We start from the raw sequence: 27,075 nt of genomic DNA on the forward strand, positions 1-27,075 counted from the left end.
ATTTCGCTGGCGGACCGCAAGGCTGGCCGGGTGCTCCGTTGTAACGAACTAACGGCAAAAGCGTGCTATCTGAAGTGCTCTCAAACATGTTCCGTTTGCCGACACCGCCAGGGACACGGTTTTACGCAATTACCATAAATAACTGCGTTTGTGAGCGGCGCAAGCTTGGCCGGATTGCGCGAGACTAGATGCCTTCTCGTGAGTGTGTACGATTGGTGTATTTCGTAGCATTACCAAGGGTGTTGGCAAGTGCTCTGGACCTTCAATAAAGTGGGCTTCTTCACGAGTGATCGCCTCCATTCATATTTTTCTTTATAGTGACGCTGTTTATGGCTAGGATGTGGAAAAAAGTTTGCCTCAGATGTTGACAAAACAGACCATCGTGTGGAATGATTCTGGTGATAGTGCAGAAAGGGTCCACGCTCAATTACTCATACCTGTATGACCTCGGGGACATGCAAAGTGCCTTTAAACTACCCTTGCCCTACCTGGGACCCAAAGAGGTTCCAGGCGCAAAGCGAACACCTGTCTTTTAAAGAAAATATATTTATCTTTTTGCAAATGAATTGTTAAAAATTCTACGTGCCAAACGCGCAAGCGCGCTAGTGCCACTGCTCGCGCGTTCGTCGTCCTCTTCCATGGCTGGCTCCGCTATGCAAACAACTATCACGATAGGAAATGGCTCGAGCGTCCTCGTTTTCCCCAGCTGGCTCCGTTGCCACTCATCATTCCAGCGTAGAATTTTACATCTCCTCTGTCGTCGTAATGGGGAGGACGATTATTCGGGGGTATGAGGCATTGGTTGAGGAATTATGAGCCAATCTTTGCCTTAAATGATGGACATGTTAATTAACAAAGGTGATACGCGTATGTGTCTTCGTACCTATATCGCCATGATGACGCCAGAATTGAGCAATAAATACGTTCGTACTTTTGTTCAATATTCGCGGTCACTTCTGCATTCTGCGCCAGAAAGCTTCACTGGTCTTCCATATTCACATAGTTAAAGTGCTCTGAATTTTTTACTCTAAAAGACTACCGATCCACTGTTATCCGGACAATTATGTTGGCAGTAAAGAAGTGGCTCATAATTTGGCTGCTTTTAATGATTGCATTCTTGTGGCGCTTTACGAGGAAGTTTCACGCTCGTCGCTGTTTAAGTGTCATCGCGAATAAATGTCCCTTACAAGGAAGTTTCACACGCATCGCGGTTTAAGTGCTACCATGAATCAGTGACCGACAATGATTGCTACCACCACCCGTTTATCAGTTGGCCACTTGTAAACCCTTGCTCCGCCGCAAAGAGATATTCTACCCGCCTTGGTGCCGATAATCCGACAGTAACCGATAACCCTTAGGCATAGAGCTCTAGAGGAAGATAAGTGTTTCCTTGGTGACATTTGTGCAATGGTATATGTTTCTATGGTAGGTCGTTAGGCACTCGGCCGTTCGTAGTGTCAGACCACGGCTGCACGAACTGCCGGTGGAATAGAAGAGGGCACGGTTGCCCCGAACAAGTCGGACCTGCATGGATATAATCAAGATTACTGCTATTTTTTTTATAGTTGCCATCAATGCGAGCGCCAGACCAAAACGTAAGTGCTTGGGTAGAAGAACTAGTCAAATTGTTCGGTGTAAACTGTGCATTCCGATTGCAGACGCTGTTGTCCCACGTATACTTAATGCCTGTGAGAGCACATGCTACTGTTTCTTTTCATGTTTTTTTTTAATTAATGGGTCTGGAAGGCACTTTCCAAACATACATTTGTGCTTGATGCATATGAATGAAACGTGTTGCCTGCCAAATACGAGAGCATAGTAAGGGCATCTGCAATATTTGTTTATTTTTTCATATATACACACTGTACATCCCTATAGTGATTATAACAGGAGGGCAAAAAAGAGACTGATATTTTAGTACAAGGCGGAAAACAATAAAACGTACAACCAATTGTCGCGCTATTGACGGCAGTAAGATATGCAAGAAAATCCCCCAAAATAAATTGCAGATCGAAAATTTCATTGGCACTTGGCTTATGTAAGGACAAAGGCAAAATTTTAACAGTTTCAAAATTGCGAGGCGAGCAAATCGCTTCCAATTAGTTTAGAGAAACGAGCTAAAGATGTCCTGCTGATAATGGAGGGGGTTCAGGTTATTCCCTCCTCTGATCGCTTGGGGCGAAAACGAGAATTCGAGGGCATCGGTGTGAAATTTTCAATAAGCAAGGACATTGCAGTGTTCCTGGCGGCCAGTTCTTGCTGTGTATTGCTTAATATAATGGGACTTGTCTATATTTAGGTGTTTATGAGTTGGTACATCACGTTTAAGCGCGCCCATATAGTCTGTTTTTTTTTGTGGTAAGTAATCCGGCCTTTTTAAGCAGTTATGCGGCACAATCTGCTCGATTAAGTTAGTAACAATGACAATAAGCGCTTTTGATCGAGCTCCTTCGAGCTTGCTGGTTGTCTTTTTTTGTGCGTATGGAAACCAATCAGTGTTTGCGTATTCCAGGATGTGTCTGATAAGTGTAATATATGCCAGCAACGTTGTGTCTGCTGTTGTTAGCTGTAATCATATTTTTTTAAAACAAGAATGGTCTTCTTAGAGCAGATGCCTGATATATTTAATATGTCAATTCCATCGTACATCTTGTGACAATATGACGCATGTGGATTGATGCTCCTTAACTTTAGACAGGTTACTTGATTGGATTGTAGTTGGATTAATGTACCATTCTAGTTATGGATAACACAGCAGAATGTTTTTCGTTGATGTGCATTTGCCAGTAACTTCATCACACTGAAGCTGCCTCTAAGGTTTTACTTAAGGCAATGTGGTCATCATGGGGATTTATTTGTTTGTACAGAATGCAATCATCGGCAAAAGACATGTATCCGACATTAACAGATGAAGGCAGAGCATGACAAAAACTAAGTAATATCGGCACCAAAACCCTACCCTGAGGTACACCAGAGGTCACCGCTGCGACTAACGATTTCACACGATTAAGTTCTGCGAAACGACGATCTGTCTGTCAGGACGTTATTTGTCCAGTGAAGAATCTGTCCATTGTCCAGGGTAAACCAAACTTTCAGAATAAGTTTTTATGCAACTTCCAATCAAAATTTGTTGCCGTAATCTTCAGATATTGTAAATAATTATAATGAAAAAAAAACTGTAGGCATGTCCACGATAGCTTCTGAAAACGAATGCAGATATTTGAATTACCAGAAGAGTACCTCATACACTGACTAACTACAATACATCGCGGTACCATAAAGGGCTTGTCTAGTGTCTAAGTTTACATTGGCAGGTTAAGTTTGGTGAGTTAACGCATTAGTGATACAGCATATCGCAATTGTGCGTGTGATGAAAAATACGCTGTAGACTTGGATTCCATTCATGGCAATTTTCGTAGGCACATAAAATAAGAAGGCTTGGTGACAGTTTACTGCCAAGTCTGCGTGATACCCTGAACTATGACACTTCCGCTTTAGGTTATTTACACATCTTCATTGTCAGGTACAGAAAAAAAAAAATTCGCCAATTTATCTAGTCGGTCCGGAACCTCCACATTATTTTGTTTCCCAGCGCTGTTGCCACACAACAGTTAGAGCCCATCAAAAATACACCACTATCTTAAATAAGTCGGCTAGCAGTTTTCCGTACTGTTATAACACATTCACTGAATTTGAAAGAAACAGGCTTTCTTAACGGATAATGCGATACAAAGATCAGGGCTGTTTATCATATTTAAGCGCTTTCTGAAATCAGTTCAATGACCATAACGCATTAACAGCCTTCACTTCTCGAAAGTCTAGGTCTTACGATACTGAGCGGAATACCATTAGGCATGACTCCCATAGCCATTCTTTAGGTTACTGCGGATTATTATTATTATTATTATTATTATTATTATTATTATTATTATTATTATTATTATTATTATTATTATTATTATTATTATTATTATTATTATTACACTAGAAAGCACACAACATAGAAAAAGCACAGGTAGCGGTACAAGGCAGTTAAAAAAGTTTGAGGAAGACACAACAAAATTTAAGGAGAAGTGTACAAGAATATATATATATATATATATATATATATATATATATATATATATATATATATATATGCAGTACCTGAATAACTCAAGCTCATCTGCCTCTGTAGTTTTCAAACGGGACGTCACTATATTACCATTTCTACCATCATTCATATCGTATTGTGCCACTTGTCATCTAATGTAAAATGCACGGAGTAGAGTCTATACGTGCGCCGTTTACATTGCCATTCCATACGTAGCAGTACACGATAGAAACGGATGAACTGAGGAATAAAGAGAAGTATATGTAGATTTATAATACTGATTTAATGAATAGCATGTATGGGATACATGATTCATTCAAGCAGAATAGGTGACTATTTGCCACCCTCCCATTTCAAAGGAAATGCCGCAAAATCATCATGATCATCAGTAGCATCGTTTCATGCCATGTGACATGCGCGCCACGTAGCGTTGATGCATACAAATTTTGCATTGTAGTCCTGTTATATTACACCAGGCTTCCCGGCATGTAGCAGTTGCACATAGCAGTTGCATGCTGCATGTAGCTGGACCTGGATAACTAGAGCAGGCTAGGTGACTATTTGTCACCACCTCTTTTCGAAGGGGATGCGGAAAACCATCATGAGAATCATCATCAGCAACAGCAATGTACCGTGCCACTGGTAAAGGGATGCGACATGTGCTCCACGTAGTCGGGGCGCCTGTGTTTACTCTTCGGTACCCATTATGGCGTCCTCTCGCATGGTGCACGAACCGCTGCTGAAGAAGTGAATCGTAGAGCGACGCGCGCGGCGGCAACCAGGCGGCATCGCGCTCAGCAGACCGCTCTCCAGAGAACAGGACGAGCCGCAGCTCTTTGTCGACGCCGAGCGGACCGTTCGGATTGTTCTCGTGAAAACAATGTGAAGAGACTTGGCCACGAACCAGTTGTGGGAGGTGGAACCGAATTTGGGGCTCCTGTGGAGCCGCCCCCTACAGCTTACGCCGTGACTGTGCAGCGCGTGCCGCGGCGGTGTGTAACTTTTTTGTTGGGTAATCTTGCCCATGCGGATACAGTTGGTGGTTATCCTGCCTCTTTTCCGCGGCGAATTTGGCTTTGATTAAATAGAATAGAGGACCACGTGCTTGGCATCGTCCTGCGCCTGAACTTCTATCCAAAACTGGATCAGTGACCGATACACAATGTGTTATGGCGAATGGTCCGATTTTGGCGTCAGTGCTCGACTCGCATCACTGTGGCGCGCGTAAGGCTAGGTTTTCCATTCGCCGTGTGTGTTCGGGGTTCTCCCAGGGCTACGGTCGCCTTCCATGTGCGCAGTATGTGCCACATGGGCGCAACTTGCATGTGTGCCGCCCACCCACGAAATATAATTTCAGTTAAGCATGCGACTGTATACTTTGGAATAAAAGCAATAAAGCAGCAGCGTTCCCCGTCCCGAGCACAGCGCGGTGAGCCCTACGCTACAACATGCCTACTCAGAGAAGGCCCATTCATATTCAGGAGTATTTATTCGCTGTCGTTTATTGCAGCTTGGTATGGGAAAAACGGAGCAAAGCACGTTCGCCTGTGTTGTACTGCTGTATTTGGAGAATGGGATATTCCGAGAAGCGAAAGTCTGCAATTGTCTTCGTTACAACTCGCGCATGCGCGCAATGCTCGGGCAGATACGATAAAGACGTTCTCCTGACCAACACAGGGAGACCGAGAAGATGGCGTCCATCCAGCCACCATCCTTCTCGGCTCACCCTGGCTCCCTCTCGCACGCACCTACAGCACACGGCGCGTCGGATGCTTCGGATCGTGAAAGCGGTATGGCCTCTTCTTGTGCGTCTTCAAGAGCTGCCCGAGCGGCATTATCGGCGTTTTCGTTTCCAGTGACGCCACAGTGACTTGGCAGCCACTGAAACATCACGTGGTGTCCTTTCTCATGTGATGTATGGAGCAGGCATATAATATCGAATACGAGCTGTTCAAATGGCCCGCGACGCAGAGCTGATAGTAAAGATTGTAGGGCTGCCTTTGAGTCGCTGAAGATTGACCATTGTCGAGGTGGCTCCCAATTGACGAAACGAAGTGCAGCGCGAAGAGCAGCTAGTTCAGCAGCTGTCGATGTTGTTGGGTGGTCAGTCCTAAAGCTGATGGTAGTAGCTGTTGCTGCGACAACCACAGCACCGGACGAACACTGGATGTTTGTGGAACCATCAGTATAAATGTGTTCACTGTCCGCGTAGCTCTCGTGCAGAAGAAGCAGAGACAGTTGTTTCAGCACAGGCGAGGACAGTTCAGACTTTTTCCCGATTCCTGGTACACTGAAATAGACTGTGGGGCTGATAAGGCACCAAGGGGGTACCGATGGTTTAGATGCAGCGGCGAAGCCCGAGGGAAGTTTGTCGTTGTACTTGATGATAGTTTTAGAAAATGATGATTGATGCCTGTCTGAAGGTATTGCTGCAAGGTGGTGATAGGGGGCACGTGCAAAATGTCTGATGTGCGTTCTCAGGGCTTCCACAATAATGTGAGTTCGCATTGGATGGTCCCGAGCAATCGCAATAGTTGCCTCTGTTGACGTTCATCTGGGCAAACCAAAGCAGGCTCTGAGTGCTTGAGCTTGTGCTGCCTGCAGAACACGAATATTTGTCTTGCAGGTGTTGTTCAGTACAGGTAGGCTATATCTTAAAAAACCGAGAAAGAGAGCTCTGTAGATTTTAAGCATTGCGTCTACTGACGTTCACCACGTCTTTCCTGCCAAGTATTTAAACAACTGGGAAGTTGCTGTCAGGTGCCGTTTCATGTAGGCCACGTGCATGCTCCAACAGAGGTCTAGGTCAATGATTACGCCAAGGAATCTGAGGGTTCGGACATAGGAAATGGTCCGCCCATTCACTGAGATGACATAAGGCGTCATCGGTTTGCGGGTAAATGCTACTAGCGCGCATTTTTCTGGTGATGTGCTGAGACCCTGTTTACACAAGTAGTTCGCTGTCAAAGTGGCCGCTGTTTGAAGTCGCGCACGTATCTGTGGACGCATGACTGCCGAAGTCCAGACACAGATGTCGTCAGCGTATATTGAAATTTTGATGGTAGTTGGCAAGTATTCAGCAAATCTTACAAGAGCGAGGCTGAATAGCGTCGGGCTGAGAGCACCGCCTTGAGGAACGCCCCTGCTGCTATAGCGTCGCGTAGTTGGGCCATCGTCAGTTAACACATAGAATGATCTTGCAGGTAGGTAACTTGCAATCCACAAAAAAACTCGACCACCTAGGCCAACCATTGCAAGAACGTCGAGAATGGCCTCATGTAATACGTTATCGTAAGCCCCTTTCACATCTAAGAGTAAACCTGCAGATAAACGCTTACGGGACCTTTCGTGCTGGACATATGAAACGAGATCAAATGCATTGCCGATGGAAGAGCGGTCACGTCGGAAACCAGCCATGGAAGTCGGATAAATCTTGTAGTATTCAAGATACCATTCCAGGCGGCCAAGGATCATCCGTTCCATTATCTTTCCTACACAGCTTGCCAGCGCTATTGTGCGGTATAGCGAAGCTGTTAATGCGACTATAGGTGCGCACGAAAACCGTAACGTGTCAGTATAGATTGCTGTCTACAAACTAAATAACTCCCCAACATAAAACTTCGGGAAGACGTGGGAAAAAGTGCGACAATATGCAGCAACATTTGAAGTCTGTTTGGCAAGTAGGCGTAAAATGAAAATTGCTACACCTTCGTGTTTGGCCTGTATGGCATACGACACGATTTAATATCTTTTCCGCTAGCCTGAAGGGCTAGACGTGGCACATAATTGACATCTTAAAGCAATGAGGTAAACTTTAACGGTTACCTGTAGCGACAGCTTCAAGTATGTAGGTCAATTGTGTAAATTGTAAACAATTACTGAATACGCGTGTTCCCTAAAATTTCAGTCTTTGCACAAGGCCTTCAGTTGCATTTCTCCGGTCTCCTCGGTTAACTAGGCGAGGCACGGTCTTTATATTTAGTTGCAGTTGGAAGCATATTATGACTGAGGAAAGATACATATTTATTCTGTGGAAAAGACGGGGAATGCGGGAGATGGAAATTCAAGACGATGACAAAACGTGACCAAAATTAATGCAGGAGCCAACGTTTCGACAAGTGTCCTGGTCTTCTTCAAGTCCAGTTGTCTTCTTCAAGTGTTTAATCTATGTATGTTATTTATAGGCTCAGTACAAGTTATCTATTGAAGCGTTCCAGAGTGCCGCACTGCGGTTAACCACGATGTTTCTCATGGTTGTAAAGCAATTGCACCCGACAGAAACTTCGAACTTAGCGAAAATAGAACAAAGGTCAAGCGTGTTCTATAGCGAAAATTTCACTCTTCTTGCGTAAACAATTTTTTCAGAGATAACTATTGTACCTTAGTCTTCTGTTTTTTCTATTTCCGCGGGGCGTGATAGAAGGACTGCACTCGGTTTGTACGTTTTTTTTTGTGAACTATACAGCCTGGTTTGTTGAAATATAAGGAAATTGGGAGACAGGTTATCGGTAATATGCACGCAAAGGTTGAAGTGCGTCTCGTAATTACGGCCTTAGCAATACATTACGTATACAACTGCTTCGGTAGGTTAAGATTGTATTATGCAAGCAGCGTGGAATTTAGCCAGCTGCCCTGGTGTAACTGCGAATGCTACAAAGATCAAGCCCAGTGAACTTAAGATTAACGCTATCGCTATCTTGGCTGCCACACAAAACGCGGGTGGGCCATATGCAGCATTCGAAAACATTTCTTGAGCAACTGCTTGAAATTGTGACACTGTCGTCATCAGCTACGTTTGCCAATCTTGTAATGTCGAAGGACCTGAATGTCCGGTAGTTAGGCTTCAAGTACGGTGGAGGACAATAAGCCCGAAGAGCCGGGAGCAGGACATCCTACGCCGCCATTTATTTCAGCGAGCAGTGGAGAACTGCGTTGCCATGCACGCTCGATGGCCGCACTTCGTTTTTCTTACATTCCGCGCGAGCTAATTATTTGCTCGTATTAACACTCCCGGCTTACGAAGTGCTGTTCGTGGCCATTTCTAGGAAGTAGAAATGTTGTACAATTTGCATGAGTACTTCGCTGTTTCTTAGCTTTAGGTGGCGTGCGCTCCCAATTCCTTTGTTTTCCGAAATGTTCTCCGGGACATGCGCGAGATTCCACTAGTCCGGCGAGCGAATAGCAACGCACTATGAAGATATTGCCTTCAGCATTCCTATTGATGTCTGACACTGGCCTACTATGAGAACTTCTGAAGAGAATTAAGTATTCCTCGTGCCAGCGATTTCAGCAGTCTTTTTGCATCTGTTGACGATGTATCCATGTTTTAGGCAGCTCAGCATGGGAGCTAGGCACTGCGGTGGCCGGTTGGAAGTATGAAATTGGCATCAGTCGCTTGTGATGCAAGAAATGCGCCGGTGTCAAGACTTATCTTTTCTTGGGGGAGGATAAGAGTGCGTCAGTGGTCTACTGTTTAGGATGGGTTCAATTTCTGTGAGCTCACGTGATCATAATACATCCCATCCAAAAAGCATCGTCAGCAGAGAATGTCCACGTAATGCGATGAGCTCGCGGGTAATCGCCGACCTCCATTCCCCGAACAGCGTCAAATACAGCGCAAAGTCCCCGAGAAGCACGCCTAACGTAATGAACATTGTCAGAGTTCATCACCGCATACCGTACAAAACGCGGGAAAGCCACTAAAGACCTGTCGATGGTTGTGCGCAAGACAACCCTTAGGAGAATAGCACAAAATACCGCGCAAGCCAACACAATCTAGCCTGAATTTTGTAGGCTCTATATATGCTCGCTTTTCAGCTATACTGGTTCACTAAACTCCGCACCTACGATCTCCAATGGTTTCAACACATTCGCTCGGTGCGCTGGTAGCGACGCCATTGGAGGCGTGGCACGCTTCGCTCTGAAGCGCAGGCACAAAGTACACCACCGCTCTTTACACGCACTGCTTCGTCACCCAGAAGCGCTGTCGCAGTTCCGCGATGGTCCTTGCGACTTCCCGAGTGAAAAAAGCTTCTTTTGAAAAAACTTCGCGACCAGTTAAGTAGCGCTGCAATCATTGGAAACCACGTTTGGGTGTTTGGTGCCGCCCTAATACACCACAAATATTAAAAATAACCCTCCGTCACACAAACTTTACGTTTCGGCGAAATGCGGGAGATTTTGTCTACAATGCATATCGAAACTTTCACATTCTTTGTCTATGTAAGAACACTGGTATTATTTGATAAACTTTTTATTTGTCTTTCTCCACGCGTGATACCACACTCACTTGGTGTCCTCCGGGAAATAAACGAGACAGTTTTTTTTACGTTTCGTCGCAATAAGCGTCAAGTTGTGGGTGACGTGTAGACAAAGGCGAATGTCGGAGGATTAGTTGGTGACTTGAAAATTTATCCCGTCTGTGAGTACTCCGGAAGATTATGAGGGTGCCATAGAAGCGACGCAGAAATTGGTGTGCTGTCCTGGCGGAAACAGATATGCCACCGATATCAGATTTAGCCATTGGGGGTTGAACCATATGGCAAACTTCTATGCGAAGGATAATGCTTACCTCAAAGCTACATGAAGTCTTGCTCATAAATTTCTTAATAAAGTGTTAGAGAGCGTCATGCCCACACCAACATCCCGACATGACTCTAAATTAGGCCAGGTTTGTATTTCGTGGAATAGGGGGGCGTGGAGTCATATAAGCGCCATACGGGGCAAAATATTTCACATTCCAAGCCAAATCAGAGGAGTAGAAAATAAATACTTAACCTTCTTTGTTTTCTGTTTTTAAACATCATACGACGTTACAGTTGGTGTCTCTGGCCAACTGCACCAGGCACCATTTTTTATATTTCGCCAAAACAAGTGGCTTGTTATGGCTAATGCGCAGGGAAAGTTCAAAGTGTGGGGACTAGCGGTGGCCTTCGCAATAAATTACGCATTCAACGAATGTAATGCCACAAAAGTGTATTTTATGAACAACGCAAAAATGATGGTGCTGCCCTGGGTGAATAAAATTCAGCGACAGTGAGGTAACATGTGGGGGACACAATGACTAAGTTCTGGAAAATAAATTTGAACGAATTACTACTTATATAAACATTTATTTTGAAGTACAGGAAAGTTCTATGTTCTAACAACGTTTGAAAAGCAACAGTAATATAGGGACACGGTTTAAAGGCAGACAACTTTTATCACAAAGGCTCGGAATAAAAACTTCGCTGCAAATGGGGTTTTCATTCTACAAGTTTGGACGAACTTATTGTTCTTTGTTTTCCGTCACTTATGTTTACTTTCTCATTTCTCGCTAGTTTTCCTCAATGTGACTTTGATTGATTAACTTTGTGACTTTGATTGCCTGCTTTATATGAAACTTGCATAATTTCACTTCCCTTAGGTAGCTCTTGGACACTGTCTGTGGCTAAGGACATTGGACAGGTAAGTTATACGAAACCGAGGAAGCTAACCATTTCGGCACATACCTCTCATATCTATCTATCTATCTATCTATCTATCTATCTATCTATCTATCTATCTATCTATCTATCTATCTATCTATCTATCTATCTATCTATCTATCTATCTATCTATCTATCTATCTATCTATCTATCTATCTATCTATCTATCTATCTATCTATCTATCTATCTATCTGTCTGTCTGTCTGTCTGTCTGTCTGTCTGTCTGTCTGTCTGTCTGTCTGTCTGTCTGTCTGTCTGTCTGTCTGTCTGTCTGTCTGTCTGTCTGTCTATCGATCGATCTATCTATCTATAGGTGTTGCGATAACTTATTGACCATAAAATTTTATTTATGCCTTGCAGTAGGCTAAAGTAATAAACGGTCTTGTCAATGCTAAATAGATAAGGCTATTCTAATTCAGATATTGGAGGACAGGGCCGCTGGCCGAGCTTACCACCAGTGTCCTGCTCCTCCCCAGGGTGGGGCATCGAGAAAGTAGATGGCCCGTGACTATGTTGTTCCACGATGTCCACGTTGTCCAATACGCGGATGTTCACCATAGATGCACTAAGCGCAGTAGCAGTGCGTACTTGCCACACAGTGATTGTACCCTATTCACACCGCACATATTAAGAAGGCCAGCGTCTCAGCGCGTCTCACAACGAGAGTATATTATAGTCCGTTGTGAAGGTTCAGCCTGCCTCCATATAGGCGAAATCTTCTCCGTACAGCTATGGGAGTCGAGACGGTCAAGAGTATGCTTCAGTGTCGTTCGCTCAGCCACATATTGAAGGCGCGTGGATGGTATGTGCTATAGAGTCTCCGGAGTGTACCAGACGCTGCAGTTAGGGGTCTGTTCCTGTCTAACGTTGTGAAGATATCGGCGTGTGAGCATCACACAGTGGTGAAAAATCACTCAATTTTTGTGTTTCCCTAATAATGCCACAAAGTACGATAAATGACAGTAATCCTACTCATTATAACTTCAAAGAGAAAACGACGAAGAAAGCACAAGGAAGAAAAGCAAATAGGTGAAGTTTCTCAATAGCTGAACTATGTTCTAGCCATTCATTCGTGCTCGCAACAAATATATTGACACGTGTACATATCTTTATCAGGCGACCCCATTTCGCCGCCTAACAAATGTTATCGCATAGCGCGGGACGCACTTTCATGTATCCGAAGTTTCTGGAAAGTTATCGATGTTTCTATCCGCTGTCTGTTGTCGCCGAACCTTGTGTTATCTGATTTCATCGCCTGAGGCGAATGGCGTAGAACTTTGCGGAAGGCACGCGGGTCTCAACGATTAATCTGGAACGTTCGACGACTGCTGTATATAAGCCGACGCGCTTGACCCGCTGATTTTCAACGATCACCGAATGTGTTCGCCGCTACCGTTGTCCTTTCAGTGCAGCCTGTTTCTGAGGGTACAAGTTCGCCCAATAAAACGCTCGTTTTGTAAATCACAGTTTTGCTGCCTTCTTAACCAACACTTCCACGTGGCACCTGGTGGAGGTGCTAGTGCGTTCATGTATCGAACGCCCCCGCAAAGCCGCGATCCAAGCCCGAGCCCGAGGACAAAACCAACATCGCCCAAGACCAGAGTGCCAGTCGCAGACTGCAAGGACTGCCCCCAGAGCACGGACATCTACCTGAGTCGACAAAGAAGATTGTGGTGAAAACAACCCCAATGGCTGCGCCAGCGTCCCCCGTTATCCTACAACAACCTCGGGACCCACCGACCTTCCATGGAGCAGCGACTGAAGACCCGGAGTCCTGGCTGGAGACCTACGAACGAATCGCGACTTTTAACAACTGGGACTCTGGCGACAAGCTGCGGCATGTATATTTCGCCTTAGAAGATGCCTCCAGAACCTGGATTGAGAACCGGGTGTCGACCTTGACAACATGGGACCTCTTCCGTAGTGCATTTCTGTGCACCTTTACGAGTGTAGTGCGCAAGGAAAGGGCCGAAGCCATGCTCGACGTCTGAGTGCAGCTACCTAACGAGAACGTTGCCATCTTCACGGAAGAAATGAATTGTCTGTGCCGCCACGCCGATCCAGATATGCCCGAGGAGAAGGAGAAGGAGAAAGCCACAATTACGTCGTCCACCACTACCGCCGTCGGCACGCCCGCCGTTTGCCCAGAGCCGCTACGCGAGGAAGACGGACATTTGGCGCGCTCCTGACCACCGCCCGCTCTGTTACCACTGCGGAGAAGCGGGTCACGTCTACTGCCGATGCCCATACCAGGAGATGGGAATGCGAGGGTTCGCAGTTAGCGCGCCACGACCACAGATTGACTAACGACCTCGCGATATAGCCGACTACCTCGCGCCACTCAGTGGAGCCCTCGAAGACCATCTCGTTCGCCATCACCAGGCCGCTACCTGTCGCCGCAGTGTTGACCATACACTGGTCCAGCCCGGGGCCGGTCAGCGAGCCCATATCCGGAAAACTAAAAGCAGCAACCGATGGAGGTGCGGTTGTTGTTCATCGAACTGACGAAGATCCTCCGCTGCCGACGAAGACGCCGAAGAAACTACCTCGACGACACAACGACACGCCACCGTCCCGACGAAGTGTGGAAGTAAAGAATACCACGATTAAAGACGACCTGACGACGTCACATACCAGCCACTGGTCAACGCGACGTAGCCATGATCCCACGCCAAGACCGAACTGTAATGCAAAACAGAGAACCACCGACCTCGACGTGCTTCTCGATGGCCACGCAGTCACCACCTTAGTCGACACAGGGGCTGATTACTCCGTCATGAGTGGACACATCGCAGCCCAGTTGAAGAAAGTAAACACTGCATGGGAAGGCCCTAATTCGGACCGCTGGAGGACACTTCATCACGCCGACTGGAATCTGCACGGCAAGAATTTCCGTTCGTGACCGGACTTACCCTGCCGCCTTCGTTATCCTCCAACAGTGTTCACGAGACGTTATTGTCGGCATGGATTTCCTGAACCATTACGGCGCAATCATCGACCTGCAGTCGAAGTCGATAACGCTGTCGGGAGATGGAGCAGTACCGCCAGAGAGCTCTTGTAGTCACCATGCCTTAAGCGTGCTCGAAAGTCAAGTCAGCATCCCACCTCGCTCCAGCATTGTCATTTCCGTCGGCACCAAAACACCTGCCGACTTAGAAGGCGTCATCGAGGGTCACCAACGTCTACTACTCGACCATGAAATTTGCGTCGCAAGTGGCATCGCTCGACTGCACGGAGGGAAAGCTGAAGTGCTGCTGACAAACTTCAGCCAGGAGTTCAAGCACATCAACAAGTCTACGACGATCGCGTCGTCATCATCATCATCATCATCATCATCATCATCAGCCTGGTTATGCCCACTGCAGGGCAAAGGCCTCTCCCATACTTCTCCAACTACCCCGGTCATGTGCTAATTGTGGCCATGTTGTCCCTGCAAACTTCTTAATCTCATCCGCCCACCTAACTTTCTGCCGCCCTCTGCTACGCTTTCCTTCCCTTGGAATCCATTCCGTAACTCTTAATGACCATCGGTTATCTTCCCTCCTCATTACGTGGCCTGCCCATGTCCATTTCTTTTTCTTGATTTCAACTAAGATATCATTAACTCGCGTTTGTTCCCTCACCCAATCCGCTCTTTTCTTATCCTTAACGACGATCGCGTACATCGTGGAAATTCTGGAAACCAGGAATGTGTTTGTCCTCTCGGATTCCGCCGCATCTACCCGGACGACCATGGTTCAGCAAGCAGACTACAACATTAATCCAAGTCTCCCCATGATTAAAAAAGAACAGCTCGCAAGTCTGCTCCGACGATACAAAGGCTGCTTCTCGACGTCATCAAGGATTCGACAGACAGCAGTCGCAAAGCAATGCATAATCACCGAGGGGTGCGCTTGACCATTCCGCCAGAGCCCTTACCAAGTTTCGACACGAGAACGTGAAGCTATTAGGCAACAAGTCGACGAAATGCTGCGCGACGACATCATCCAGCAGTCCAAAAGCCCGTAGGCATCTCCTGTTGTCATGGTGAAGGAAAAGGACGGAACCTTACGTTTCTGCGTCGATTATCGTCGACTGAACAATATCACAAAGAAGGACGTATGCCCCCTACCACGGATAGACGACGCATTAGATCGGCTCTGCGACGCAAAATACTTCTCGTCGATGGATCGCAAGTCTGGCTACTGGCAAATAGAAGTCGACGAGAGAGATCGCGAAAATACCGCCTTCATCACGCCGGATGGCCTCTACCAGCTCTAGGTCATGCCATTTGGACTGTGCTCGGCACCTGCAACGCTTCAGCGCGTCATGGACACGGTGTTAGCAGGAGTGAAGTGGCGGACGTGTCTTGTTTACTTGCATGACGTGGTTGTCTTTGCCGGAAATTTCGGCGATCACCTTACGCGGCTTGCGACGCTATTAGGGGCCATCAACGCATCAGGGCTCACTCTGAAGCCGGAAAAGGGCCGAAAAGTGTTCCTAGACCACGTCATCAGCAAATCTGGAGTACGCCCCGACCTGCAGAAGACAGCTGCCATCGCAAAGTTCCCGCAGCCAATCGAGAAGAAGGCAGTACGCAGTATTCTAGGCATTTGTGCCTGCTATAGGCGCTTTGTCAAGGACTTTTCACGCATCGCGGAGCCGCTAACACATCTAACCAAATGGGATGTCGAGTTCAAGTGGGAAAGGCCGCAGGTCGACACAATTGAAGAACTCAAACGACGTATGTAGTCGCCGCCAGTACTTGCACACTTCGACGAAGACGCCGATACCGAAATCCACAATGACGCCAGTAACCTAGGCCTCGGTGCCGTCCTAGTCCAGAGAAAAGATGGACTTGAGATGGTCATATCTTAAGCTAGCCGGTCGCTGTGAAAAGCGAAAGGCAATTATTCTACGACTGAAAAGGAATGCCTCGCCATCATTTGGGCCACAGCAAATTTCCACCCTTACGTTTATGGCAGGCCATTCAAAGTCGTCAACGACCATCACGTGTTATGTTGGCTAGCTAACTTAAAGCACCCGTCAGGATGGCTGGCACGGTGGAGCCTCAGACTGCAAGAGTATGACGTCATGGTAATATACAAGTCCTGAAGAAAACACTCTGACGCCGACTGCTTATCACGCGCCCTCATCGATCCTCCACCGCAAGACGACGAGGACAACGAGGCCTTCCTTGGAATAATTAGCGCGGGAGACTTCACTAAACAGCAACCAGCAGACCCGGAGCTAAAAGGCCTCGTCGAGTATTTTAAACGGAACACCGACGTTGTTCCTAGGGCATTTAGGCGCGGGTTGTCTTCTTTCACGCTACAAAACAGCCTGCTCGTGAAGAACTTCTCACAAGTCCATGCCTGCTGCCTTCTTGTGGCACCATCAGCGCTGCGTCCAGAAGTATTACACGCCCTGCATGACGATCCGACCGCTGGACACCTCGGATTTTCCCGGACACTATCGAGGATACAGGAAAGGTATTATTGGCCGCGCCTGACCACTGACGTCGCCCTTTATGTCTGAACATGCCGAGACTGTCAGCGACGCAAGACGCAACCGACAAGGCCAGCGGGATTACTACAGCCAATCGAGCCTCCTTGCCGACCATTCCAGCAGATCGGGATGGACTTGTTCGGACTTTTTCCGACGTCAACAACCGGAAATCAAGGGATCGTCGTGGTGACGGACTACCTCACCCGCTTCGCTGAAACTAAAGCACTGCCGAAAGGCAGCTCAACCGAAGTGGCGAAATTCTTCGTCGAAAACATCCTGTGTCGATATGGCGCCCCGGAAGTCCTCATTACCGACAGAGGAACGGCCTTTGCAGCGGAGGTCACCGAAGCCATTCTGCAGTACACTCAGACAAGGCACGGGAGGATAGCGGCCTACCACCCGCAGACGAATGGTCTTATGGAGCGGCTGAATAAGAACCTCGCTGACATGCAAGCAATGTACGTCGACGTCGAACACAAGACCTGGCATGCCGTCCTTGCCGTACCTAACATTCGCTTGCAACACGGCGGTGCAAGAAACAACATAGATCACGCCATTTAAGCTGGTTTACGCCAGGAACCCTACAAAGACGTTCGACGCCATGCTGCCGCACTTCACTGATGAGGAGAATCTTGACGTCGCTACCTATGTCCAGCACGCCGAAGTAGCCCGACAGCTCGCCCGCCTGCGGATCAAGAATCAGCAGAGGACAGACAGCAGACACTACAACCTCCGAGGACGCTTCGAGGAGTACCAGCCTGGCGACCGTGTTTGGGTATGGACCCCGATACACCGACGAGGACTCAGTGAGAAGCTATTGCCACGCTATTTCGGACCCTAAAAGTCATATTACGTATTGGCCAACTGGACTATGAGGTCGTGCCAGACGGCATTTCACATTCACCGAGGCGCCGCGCATGATCTGAAGTGGTCCACGTGGTGCGCCTTAAACCCTTTTACGGACGCTGACGAAGTTCGTTATTTCGTTGTTTTCTTTGCTACAAGTGTTTTTATTTATTACTTTCGTTTGTCTGCAGCATCGGTTCGATGCTTTTAAGAGGGGGGTATTCACGCGTGTACTTATCTTTATCGGGCGACCCCGTTTCGCCGCCTACCAAATGTTATCGCACAGCGCGGGACGCGCCTGCATGTATCCGAAATTTTTTTAATGTTATCGATGCTTCTATCCGCTGTCTGTTGTCGCCGAACCTTTTGTTGTCTGATTTCAACACCTGACGCGCATGGTGCAGAACTATGTGGAAGGCAGGCGGGACCAAACGATTAAGCTGGAACATTCGACGACTGCCCTATAAAAGTCGACGTGCTTGACCCGCTGATCAGATTTTCGACGATCGCCTGGTGTGTTCACCACTACCATTGTTCTTTGAGTGTAGCCTGTTTTTGAGGGCACAAGTTCGCCCAATAAAATGCTTGTTTCGTTAAACCCATTTTGCTGCCTTCTTAACCGTCACTACCAAGTGACAATACAATTGAATGTTTTTGGACCTTTGGAAAGTACGTAGATACCATCTAGTTACCCGTATCTTGTTCTACACAAAACTACAATGTGTCTTGCGACATTGCGCAATCCTTTTGGAGAAAAACAATTAGGTTAAGATTTGAAGTTCCAGAAGCAGCCTAGATACTTTGTTGGAATAAACAGAAATATAAGGGGTGGGAGGACAAAACGGAATAGCAAATTAGCATTGTTGAGAACGACTTGTACTCAACGCCATTCAGCATCCTCTTCTAGATCTCATCAATACAGCGCTATCAGTGGCAGAAGAATTTGAGAACACTAATTCCGTCCTATACGGCACTGTATACATGGCAATGCATCAAAATATTTTCCCGAATGATGTTAGGAAAGATCTAACGGTTAACAGCAATCACGCGACGTTTCTAATTCTCGTGCAAATGGATACTAAGAGACCTCGCCACATTGAAAGCACTGCCATAAATGTCTACCAGGTGTTACGGAGTTCGCACCCTTTCCTGGACGTTATTTTTATGTGAAACAATTATCACCCTGTAAAAATGGGGGTGTAAAATTATAATAAATAAAATTCTGACACATAGCAAATTTGTTTTTTGCACGTTTGCAGAGGAACATTTATTTATTTATTTATTTATTTATTTATTTATTTATTTATTTATTTATTTATTTATTTATTTATTCACTTACTAAACAGTTCCGCCCATATGCCTAACAGGCGGGCATAGTTAAAGCAAACTAGAAAAAAATTAATGCAGCGAGATAATAATTTACAGATGGTTCTCATATCAGGAAATCTTCACCCACAATAGAACATAGGGAAAAGAGAAGCGAGAGGCACCACGCCTCAAAAAATCTTTACACAGCCAGCAACAAGGCAGGAAAAGAGTCACGGAAGCCGCAAGATAAAAGGCAGGGAAATGCGCTGCCTGCGTAACCAACAAGAGGAAGAAGACGATAACAGCTGCACTAGCAGTTGCTAGGGACATTGAGGTAGCCAAACAGGTCGCCACAGCAATGGCCATACGGGCCTGCCAATGGGACGTGCGGGTTATCATCGTAAAGGACGCACAGGCAGTCTTTCGCCATTGCTGGAGCTGAAGAATTAAAAAGACCGCACTTAACATCACCAAGAACTAAGACAACCCTGAAACGTACATTGTCTGGACCTCGCGACACGAATACCTTGCGGAACACCTAGTGGCTCATGCCGCCGCCTGAGAATATGTACGCTGGGCAACCCCATAGGGACATCCTGTAGAGCCAGAGCAGTAGGAAGGCATACAAAAGAAATAACATTCTAGAAACAGAACTGGTGGGTGTTCCCGGCATAACACTAAAAGCTTAACAGAGAAGCCGTCATACTACGCTGACTTCAGATGGGCAGTTACCTTCACGGCATTCGACGTTCCACTCCATGTACCCCTGAACACGTACAAGAGACTACCAATTTGATAATACGCCAAACACCATTGAGCACATGGTCTTCGAATGCAAAAATGATCCACGAATAACGCTCATACAAGCACCAACAGAAGACCACTGGGAGGCCCAGGTGAGCAGCCCAAGTCCTAAGGACCTGCTATGGCTGGTGAACACGGCTAGGCTATCATCAATGGGCCACGGCCACCTAGAACAGTGTGGCCGCCCACCTTCGACCATGAACAGATTGGTGTCTGAAATTCATGTTTATTCACTCACTAACTTTTGACCAAGCACCTTGAGCGAGTGCTTCAGAATATGCTAAAAAAGTAGTGACAAAATACCCAAGTGCAGTTGGTTGCAAACGTGAACAGAAAATGTAACTTCGCGTGTTCCTTTACGTGTATCATTACTGGTTAGAACTGCCGATTCCGCCCTAAACCGCAATAACGGCCACCTTCTTTCTGTTTATGTGCGCTGCTGCGCAATCTACTCCGGTGTACCTAATCAACCTGCGGTTTTCTTTCATTTTATTGTGAACGCGGCTCCCATGTGGGATCCGAAACGTCTTCTTATTTTTGTTGGCGGTGGGTGTCCATTTTTCCTTTGAACATGATTAATCTCAATAAGATGAGTTTTTGTCATACGCTGTACTGATTCCTTACATTTTCAAAACATAGAGCTTTAGATTGGCGACTAGACACCCGGTACGCGGGCACCCCTTTTTGACTGCTCACATCCATAGGCCTATCGCTCGTGCAATTCATTTACTTTTCTTTCAACTTCTTCGGCGTGCTTAATTGCTAAAGAAGCTGACCTCAGGGCCACCAGCCTGCCTTTGCTCAACCACGTGATTTCCCGATTCACATTCATATGTTTCACGACCAAATGATATGTTTTTTTTTTGTGATTGACTGCTTCAGCACAGCCACTGAGTCGGAACGTCAACTTTTTTTTTAAATTTCTCTCTAGGAAGAAGTCCCTTTCAACGGAAGTTGCAGCCGGTTTGAGGAAGGTCAAAAGAAAGTGAAGAATGAAGCGGACGGAAGCCCCTGCAAGGAAGGAGTGAGCGCTGGTTGAAATCAACATCAGCTTGACACGGCTTGCCTCTTTTTCACCTGCCTTTAAAAGCTATTTGATGGTGCAACTTATGTACCCTACCATTTGGAACCATTTGGAACCATTTGGAACAATGCATGTAGTTACATGCCACAATTTTCTTGGAGAATATATATTAGATTGTTGAATCATGCTGCCATTTCCATGGCGCCCCATATAACTGGAGATGTCTTAAAATGGTAGGACGACTGGTGCCTTGTGCGCCACTTATGTGCATTTACCGTTCATTATATTTGGCAACAACTTGTAACTCTGGCCACGCGTTGAAACTGCTTTTTTTTTGTCTAAAACAAAGGAGTTTCTTACTAACTGTGTTCTATTTGTTTTCTTGAACCTCTAGAATTCGCATGGTTCCTGTTTCCTCGGGCAATGTGTTGGAGCATTCGCCTTTATGAATAACATCTACCAAGACGATGAAAGCCATGGCAAGTATTTGGGAAAAACTTATAATCTATGACTGTATACTTTTCCGTTTTTGTCAAAATCCAATAAGAAAATAAGAGCGAAATTTCGTGTTAAAGCTGAATTGCCTAAAAATTTACTTTTCCCCTTTCCTTTTTCCCCTTACCTTGTTAGCACATCTGCGGGCATTCACTGAAGGCAAGATAGGTTGATTTACCTGTAGACCTCATACATTGTCAAGAGAACCATTGCTATAAAATAAACTAGTTTACAGAATCGAATGAGGAGAAACAATTTCCGCCATTTCCGCCAGTAACAGGGGACTTCTTACAATAAAATAACTTGTTTATTTAACCTAACTCCAACTTACGCAAAGCTAGAGAACAATACTAGAAACAAAGATTTTCCGTGGTTGCGACGACAGCGCTGAGATATGACAAAAAGTTAAGAATCGTTAACAGATTGGTTCTCCAGCTGCTTGACCCTAATAAAATGAGTGTTCAAGGCATCACTTGATGTGCTGAAGCACTTTCATGTGCTTTATTTATTTATCATACCCTCAGGTCGAGAAGCCTTATAGTGGGCAGTGGTAGAAAATCAAATGTGGAACGTAGAAAGTAAACAAAACGCAGAGATTAATATGCAAACAACACAATGCAAAAATACAAGAGCTTCCTTTTTATCGAATGTTAGCTGCTGTGTCACAAAAATGTACCTGGTTATTCAGTGTTAGCTAAAGTTTTACGAAAAAGGCTGTTAGTAGTACTATTTACGATACCACCGGGAAGGTGGTTCCAACCTAAACATGTGCGAGGGAAAAATGACTGAGAAGAACGCTTTGTTCGGCATAGATTGGTCGCAACTTGACGACACTGATCAACACGGTGTGATACATAATGGGGAGGTGTAAAGAATTGCGTGTACAGTATAGGATGATGATAAATACTGTAAAATAGTGCTAGATGTACAATTTTACCTCGAATAGACAGCAAAGGAAGACTAAGATTATGTTTCGTGGAAGAAATACTCGCAGTTCTATAATATTTAGAAAATATAAATCAAACTGAGTTATTTTGGACAAGTTATTAAGCCGTTTTCAGATTATCTTGCCCAGGATCCCACACAGAATTCGCGTATTTTAATTTAGCGCGTATAGAGTTTTATATACTAGGTGTTTCAGGTTAGAAGGTGAGCTAGCGAAGTTACGGCGCAAATAGCCTAACAGACGGTTAACGTTGTTAATAACGCATTCCTTGTGAATTGACCATGACAGATTTGTAGTGACCTGGACACCTAGGTACTTGTAAGAGTTAACTGCGTCTTAAGGAACGCTGTTTGAGTGGTAAGTGGCATGCTGGTGAACAACACAGGGTAAATGTATCCAACCAGATCCGGAAAAAGTTCGCGCCGTACGCAGCTTTCCTGTGCCACATTCTGCTTCTTATGTGCGCTGCCTCGTCGGCCTGTGTTCTTACTTTCGCCGATTCATTAAAAACTTCGCCGACGTTGCTAGGCCTTTGACAGATCTAAAGAACAACACGCCATTTTTATGGGGCCAGGAGCAGGCAGACGTGCTCGCCTCTCTCATCAAATTACTGACCACCCCTCCATCTGCACCGACCGAAGTCCACACTGACGCAAGCGGCCATGACATCGGCGCTGTTCTGGCCCAACAACAGAATGGTACCGAGTGCATGATAGCTTACACCAGCCGCCTGCTGTCACCTTCCGAGAGAAATTATTCAATCAATGAGCGGGGGTGCTTCGCTTTAGTTTGGGCTTTCACCAATTTCCGGCCCTGTTTGTACGGCCTCACATTTTCGGTCATTAAAGACCACCACGCACTCTACTGGCTGTCTTCCGTGGGGGACCCGACAGGACGGCTCGGTCACTGGGCTTTGCGGCTCCAGGAATTTTCATTTATTTTAATTTACAAGACTGGACCCATCCACAAGGATGCTGACTACCTCTGCCATCACCCCGTGGATCCCCCTGATCCTGCTGCGCATGATCTGGTGACCTGAGTGATGGATTTCGCGGACATGACCGACATGAACGCTGAACAACAATACGACGAATCATTTTAGTCCATCATCGCCGGACTGTAATCTGGCAGCCCTGACGGCAGGTGCCGCATGTTCGTGCTGCACGACGGCCTCCTCTAGCGCCGCAATATCGAACCTGACGGCCCTGAGTTGCTCCTTGTCCTTCCTCGTCATCTGCAATTCGTTGCTCTCGAACAACTGCACGATGCACCGACGGCGGGAAAGCTTCGATTGTTGCTTACTTACGACCACGTACGACGCCGGCTCTTCTGGCCAGGTCTCTATCACTCTGTGCGTCGTTATGTCGCGACTTACGAATTGTATCAGCGCTGGAAGAAACCTCCCCTGCCACTTGTCGGGCTCCATCCAATTCAAGTTCACTCTGAACCGTTCTTTCGCGTAGGCCTTAACCTGCTTGGCCCTTTTCCGACGACGACTAGACGGAATATGTGGATCACCGCCTTTACTGATTAAGCGCGACGCTACGCGATAGCAAAGGCGTTGCCGACTAGTTCCGCAACAGGCGTCACCGATTTTCTCATCAACGACGTCATTCTCCACCACGGAGCACCTCGACAGTTACAGACCACGGCCACTCGTTCTTCTCTCGAGTTCTCGACGACCTCCTCCGCTCATATGCCACTGAGCCCATGATGTCCACCGCCTACCACCTACAAACGAACGGTCTTACGGAACGTCTCAACCGTACAATCATAGATATGCTGTTGATGTACCTCTCCCACGATCACCGTGACTGGGACGCCACGCTGGCCTACGTGACGTTCGCGTATAACTCAGTCCCACATGACATCGAACGATATTCACCCTTATATCTTTTGTACGGTCACGACCCCACATTGCGTTTGACACCATGCTCCCTTCTGTGCCGCGCGTTGCAACTGAGTAAGGTCGTGGTCATCGATCACGCTCGCATGGCACGTCACGTCGCCCGATCTGGTTCATTAGTCTCCCTGCATGTACAAAAAGAGCGTTATGAATGGTGCCATCGCGATGTTAAGTTCGTGCCAGGTGCTTGGTTGCTCCTTTGACCACCATGTCGTCGGTTTTGCCTCTCCCAGAAGCTTCTCTCTCGCTGCACAGGGCCTTATGAAGTCCTACGGCAAGTTAACGTCGTAAATTACGAGATTTCGCCGCTACAGTTTGATGCATCCTCAAGTCCGATGCCTATTGACGTCGTGCATGTTTCGCGGCTCAAGCTATCAAATAATGTATGGTAGCAAACGGCATGATTATGTACTTATCCGTCAACATTGTCTGCTTGTTAAAGTGTATTCTTTGTGTATTTTCATGTTATGTAAGCCTCTGAGATTTGTTATGAATGTGTTGCTACTTTTTTTCATATTGCTTTTGTTCGTTGGAAATTCCTTGAACTAATCCTGCATTTTTTACTCTTCGAATGTATTCGCACCCCTCCCCTCTGCAATGTACAATTATGTACCTTGAGGGTATCACAAATAAATAAATAAATAAATACCTCACTCGGACTTCTTCGCCCATCATGTGCCCGGACGGTGCTTCCCCACCCCGGGGTCCTGTTACGGAAGGATGAAAGAAGAGAGAGGAAGAAGATCGCGACACGCTGGCTGCTTCGTGTTGTTGATGGTCAGCCATGTTACCTACTCTGACTCATCTCCTAAGTATATTGTAAATACAGTGTTCCTATACTCCCAACATTCCCGTAACATAATATGGTATTTTATTGAAGCATAGCGTTATCCGTGATAACGAGTCCGCATTTCAAAATTGTAGGGAGACATAACATACCATTTCGCATGCCAAAGGAACTATTTTCGTTAAGAGGAAGCTTTAGCCGGGGTGCTCCTATCTGAATGCATGTAAAAACAGAATTCGCTTTTCACCGCAACCACTGCACCAAATTTGACGAGGTTTGTTGCATTTAAGAGAAAAAACCCAAAAGGTTGTTTCATTGATGTCGTCAATTTTTATTGAAAATTGCCAGAACTCACACATATTCAGAAAGCTAAACTATCAGGTTTAGAACTCCGTAACTCAGCAATAAAAAGAATACCACAGTTATGTTATTTGCATCTAATCGCACATTTAAAGCGAACAAAATTGATGTGTTACACAGGAATCTCAGAAAATTTAGTAATATGGAAATATAGCTTTTGCAGAACCCTTGTACACAACGTAACTAATTGACACATTACATACGCACCCTTGGAATGATCTAATGGATGCCGTTTACCGAACTGCAATGTCGACCATTGATGCAGAGTTATTAATTTGTAAAGTCCCTGCTTCAATTTTTTTAACTTTCGTATTTCTAAAAATTCGTTTAACAAAGTTCTGGCCCTAAATAGATCCTTCGCTTCCATCAGTCACTAGGATTTACCACTTTCCTTCAAATTAAACAAGCTTCACCAAAATCGGTTCAGGGGTTATTTACATGTATTTGAATAGGCCGCGTCGCAGCTTGGCCTGAGCTAAAGCTTGCTTTTAACATAAAGCGATGGCAGAAGCAACGTATACCGATGTGCGTGTTGCGCATGCACTGTGCACTTGTTCATATCATCTGTGCTTGTCTGAAAATAAATCACTAGGATATGTGCGTGTGTCTATGCTGCTTCTGTCGTCTTTCATCTTTTTCTGTCAAACAATTGTTGCTTTACTTTTATTGCTAAGAGTTTACTGCAATGAAAAAAATAAAACAGCATTTTGGTAATATTTCTTTTCATGTTCGCCGGGGTCTATCCCGAGAGCGCTCTTATTTGTACCATACATAAACAAATTAAGAAACATCTCTCTGGCCCACAATACCGTGCTATACATAAACAACACTGGCATGTTTCATCTCAAGTACAAATAGGGCTATTTGAAAAACAAATTTAACCTCTGGTTAGAGAACCAGAGTTCCCATGAATAAACTAAGCCAGTATATGATACTGATATAAAAACACAGTATATGAAATTTTTACATACAATACTGTTGGCGTTAAGGAAGCTAGAGTGGGATTCAAGGCATCGTAAATGCAAAACTGGGATTTTCATGAAAAACAAGTCGTCAAACACAGAAACTGCTTCTTACAAAAGTAAATTAAAACGGTTACGTTTCATTCATAGAAAGTGGGTTAAAGTCATAATTACAAGAGTAGTTAAAAATACAAAGTGGGTGTTACAATAGTTAATTACATCATCGAAGTGTATTTCATGAAAAACAGACAACCTGTGATAACAATCCCGTAATTCGTTTAGAAATATGAAGTATAGGTAGGAAAATAGCGAATTATAAGGCCTAAAATCCCTAAATAATTGGATTTACACCTATGCTGGAATCTAGAAGTGGCGTCATTGCGGCGTTCTAGAAGACCATAAATATTTATTGCCTTGTGTGGCCTAAATTACTAATATACCGAAGTGTTGTAGAATCATCACTTCAGTACTCTACGTTGTGGTTATCATTTTCATAGCGTAGCCTTGACGCCTTATGCATATTACGAAAGCAGGTTGGTCATGTAATATATTGTTTGCTTAGACTTGAACACGCGCTACCATATTTCAT

The 27,075-nt window shown here is 45.7% G+C and overlaps 1 protein-coding gene across 2 annotated transcripts in view; it reads left to right on the forward strand.

The window, feature by feature from the left end:
- Positions 1 to 1,440: 1,440 nt before the first annotated feature.
- LOC135913079 (uncharacterized) overlaps positions 1,441 to 27,075 on the forward strand; it is a 50,073-nt gene continuing 24,438 nt past the window's right edge. For both annotated transcript variants that reach the window (XM_065445746.1, XM_070532933.1), the window contains exons 1-4: positions 1,441 to 1,595; positions 11,499 to 11,539; positions 20,938 to 21,030; positions 21,425 to 21,509. In XM_065445746.1, the coding sequence (XP_065301818.1) occupies positions 1,529 to 1,595; positions 11,499 to 11,539; positions 20,938 to 21,030; positions 21,425 to 21,509 (286 nt within the window). In that variant the 5' untranslated portion in view covers positions 1,441 to 1,528. The remainder of the gene's footprint in view (positions 1,596 to 11,498; positions 11,540 to 20,937; positions 21,031 to 21,424; positions 21,510 to 27,075) is intronic.

Source organism: Dermacentor albipictus, chromosome 2 (assembly GCF_038994185.2).
Source record: "Dermacentor albipictus isolate Rhodes 1998 colony chromosome 2, USDA_Dalb.pri_finalv2, whole genome shotgun sequence".
NCBI lineage: Eukaryota > Metazoa > Arthropoda > Arachnida > Ixodida > Ixodidae > Dermacentor > Dermacentor albipictus.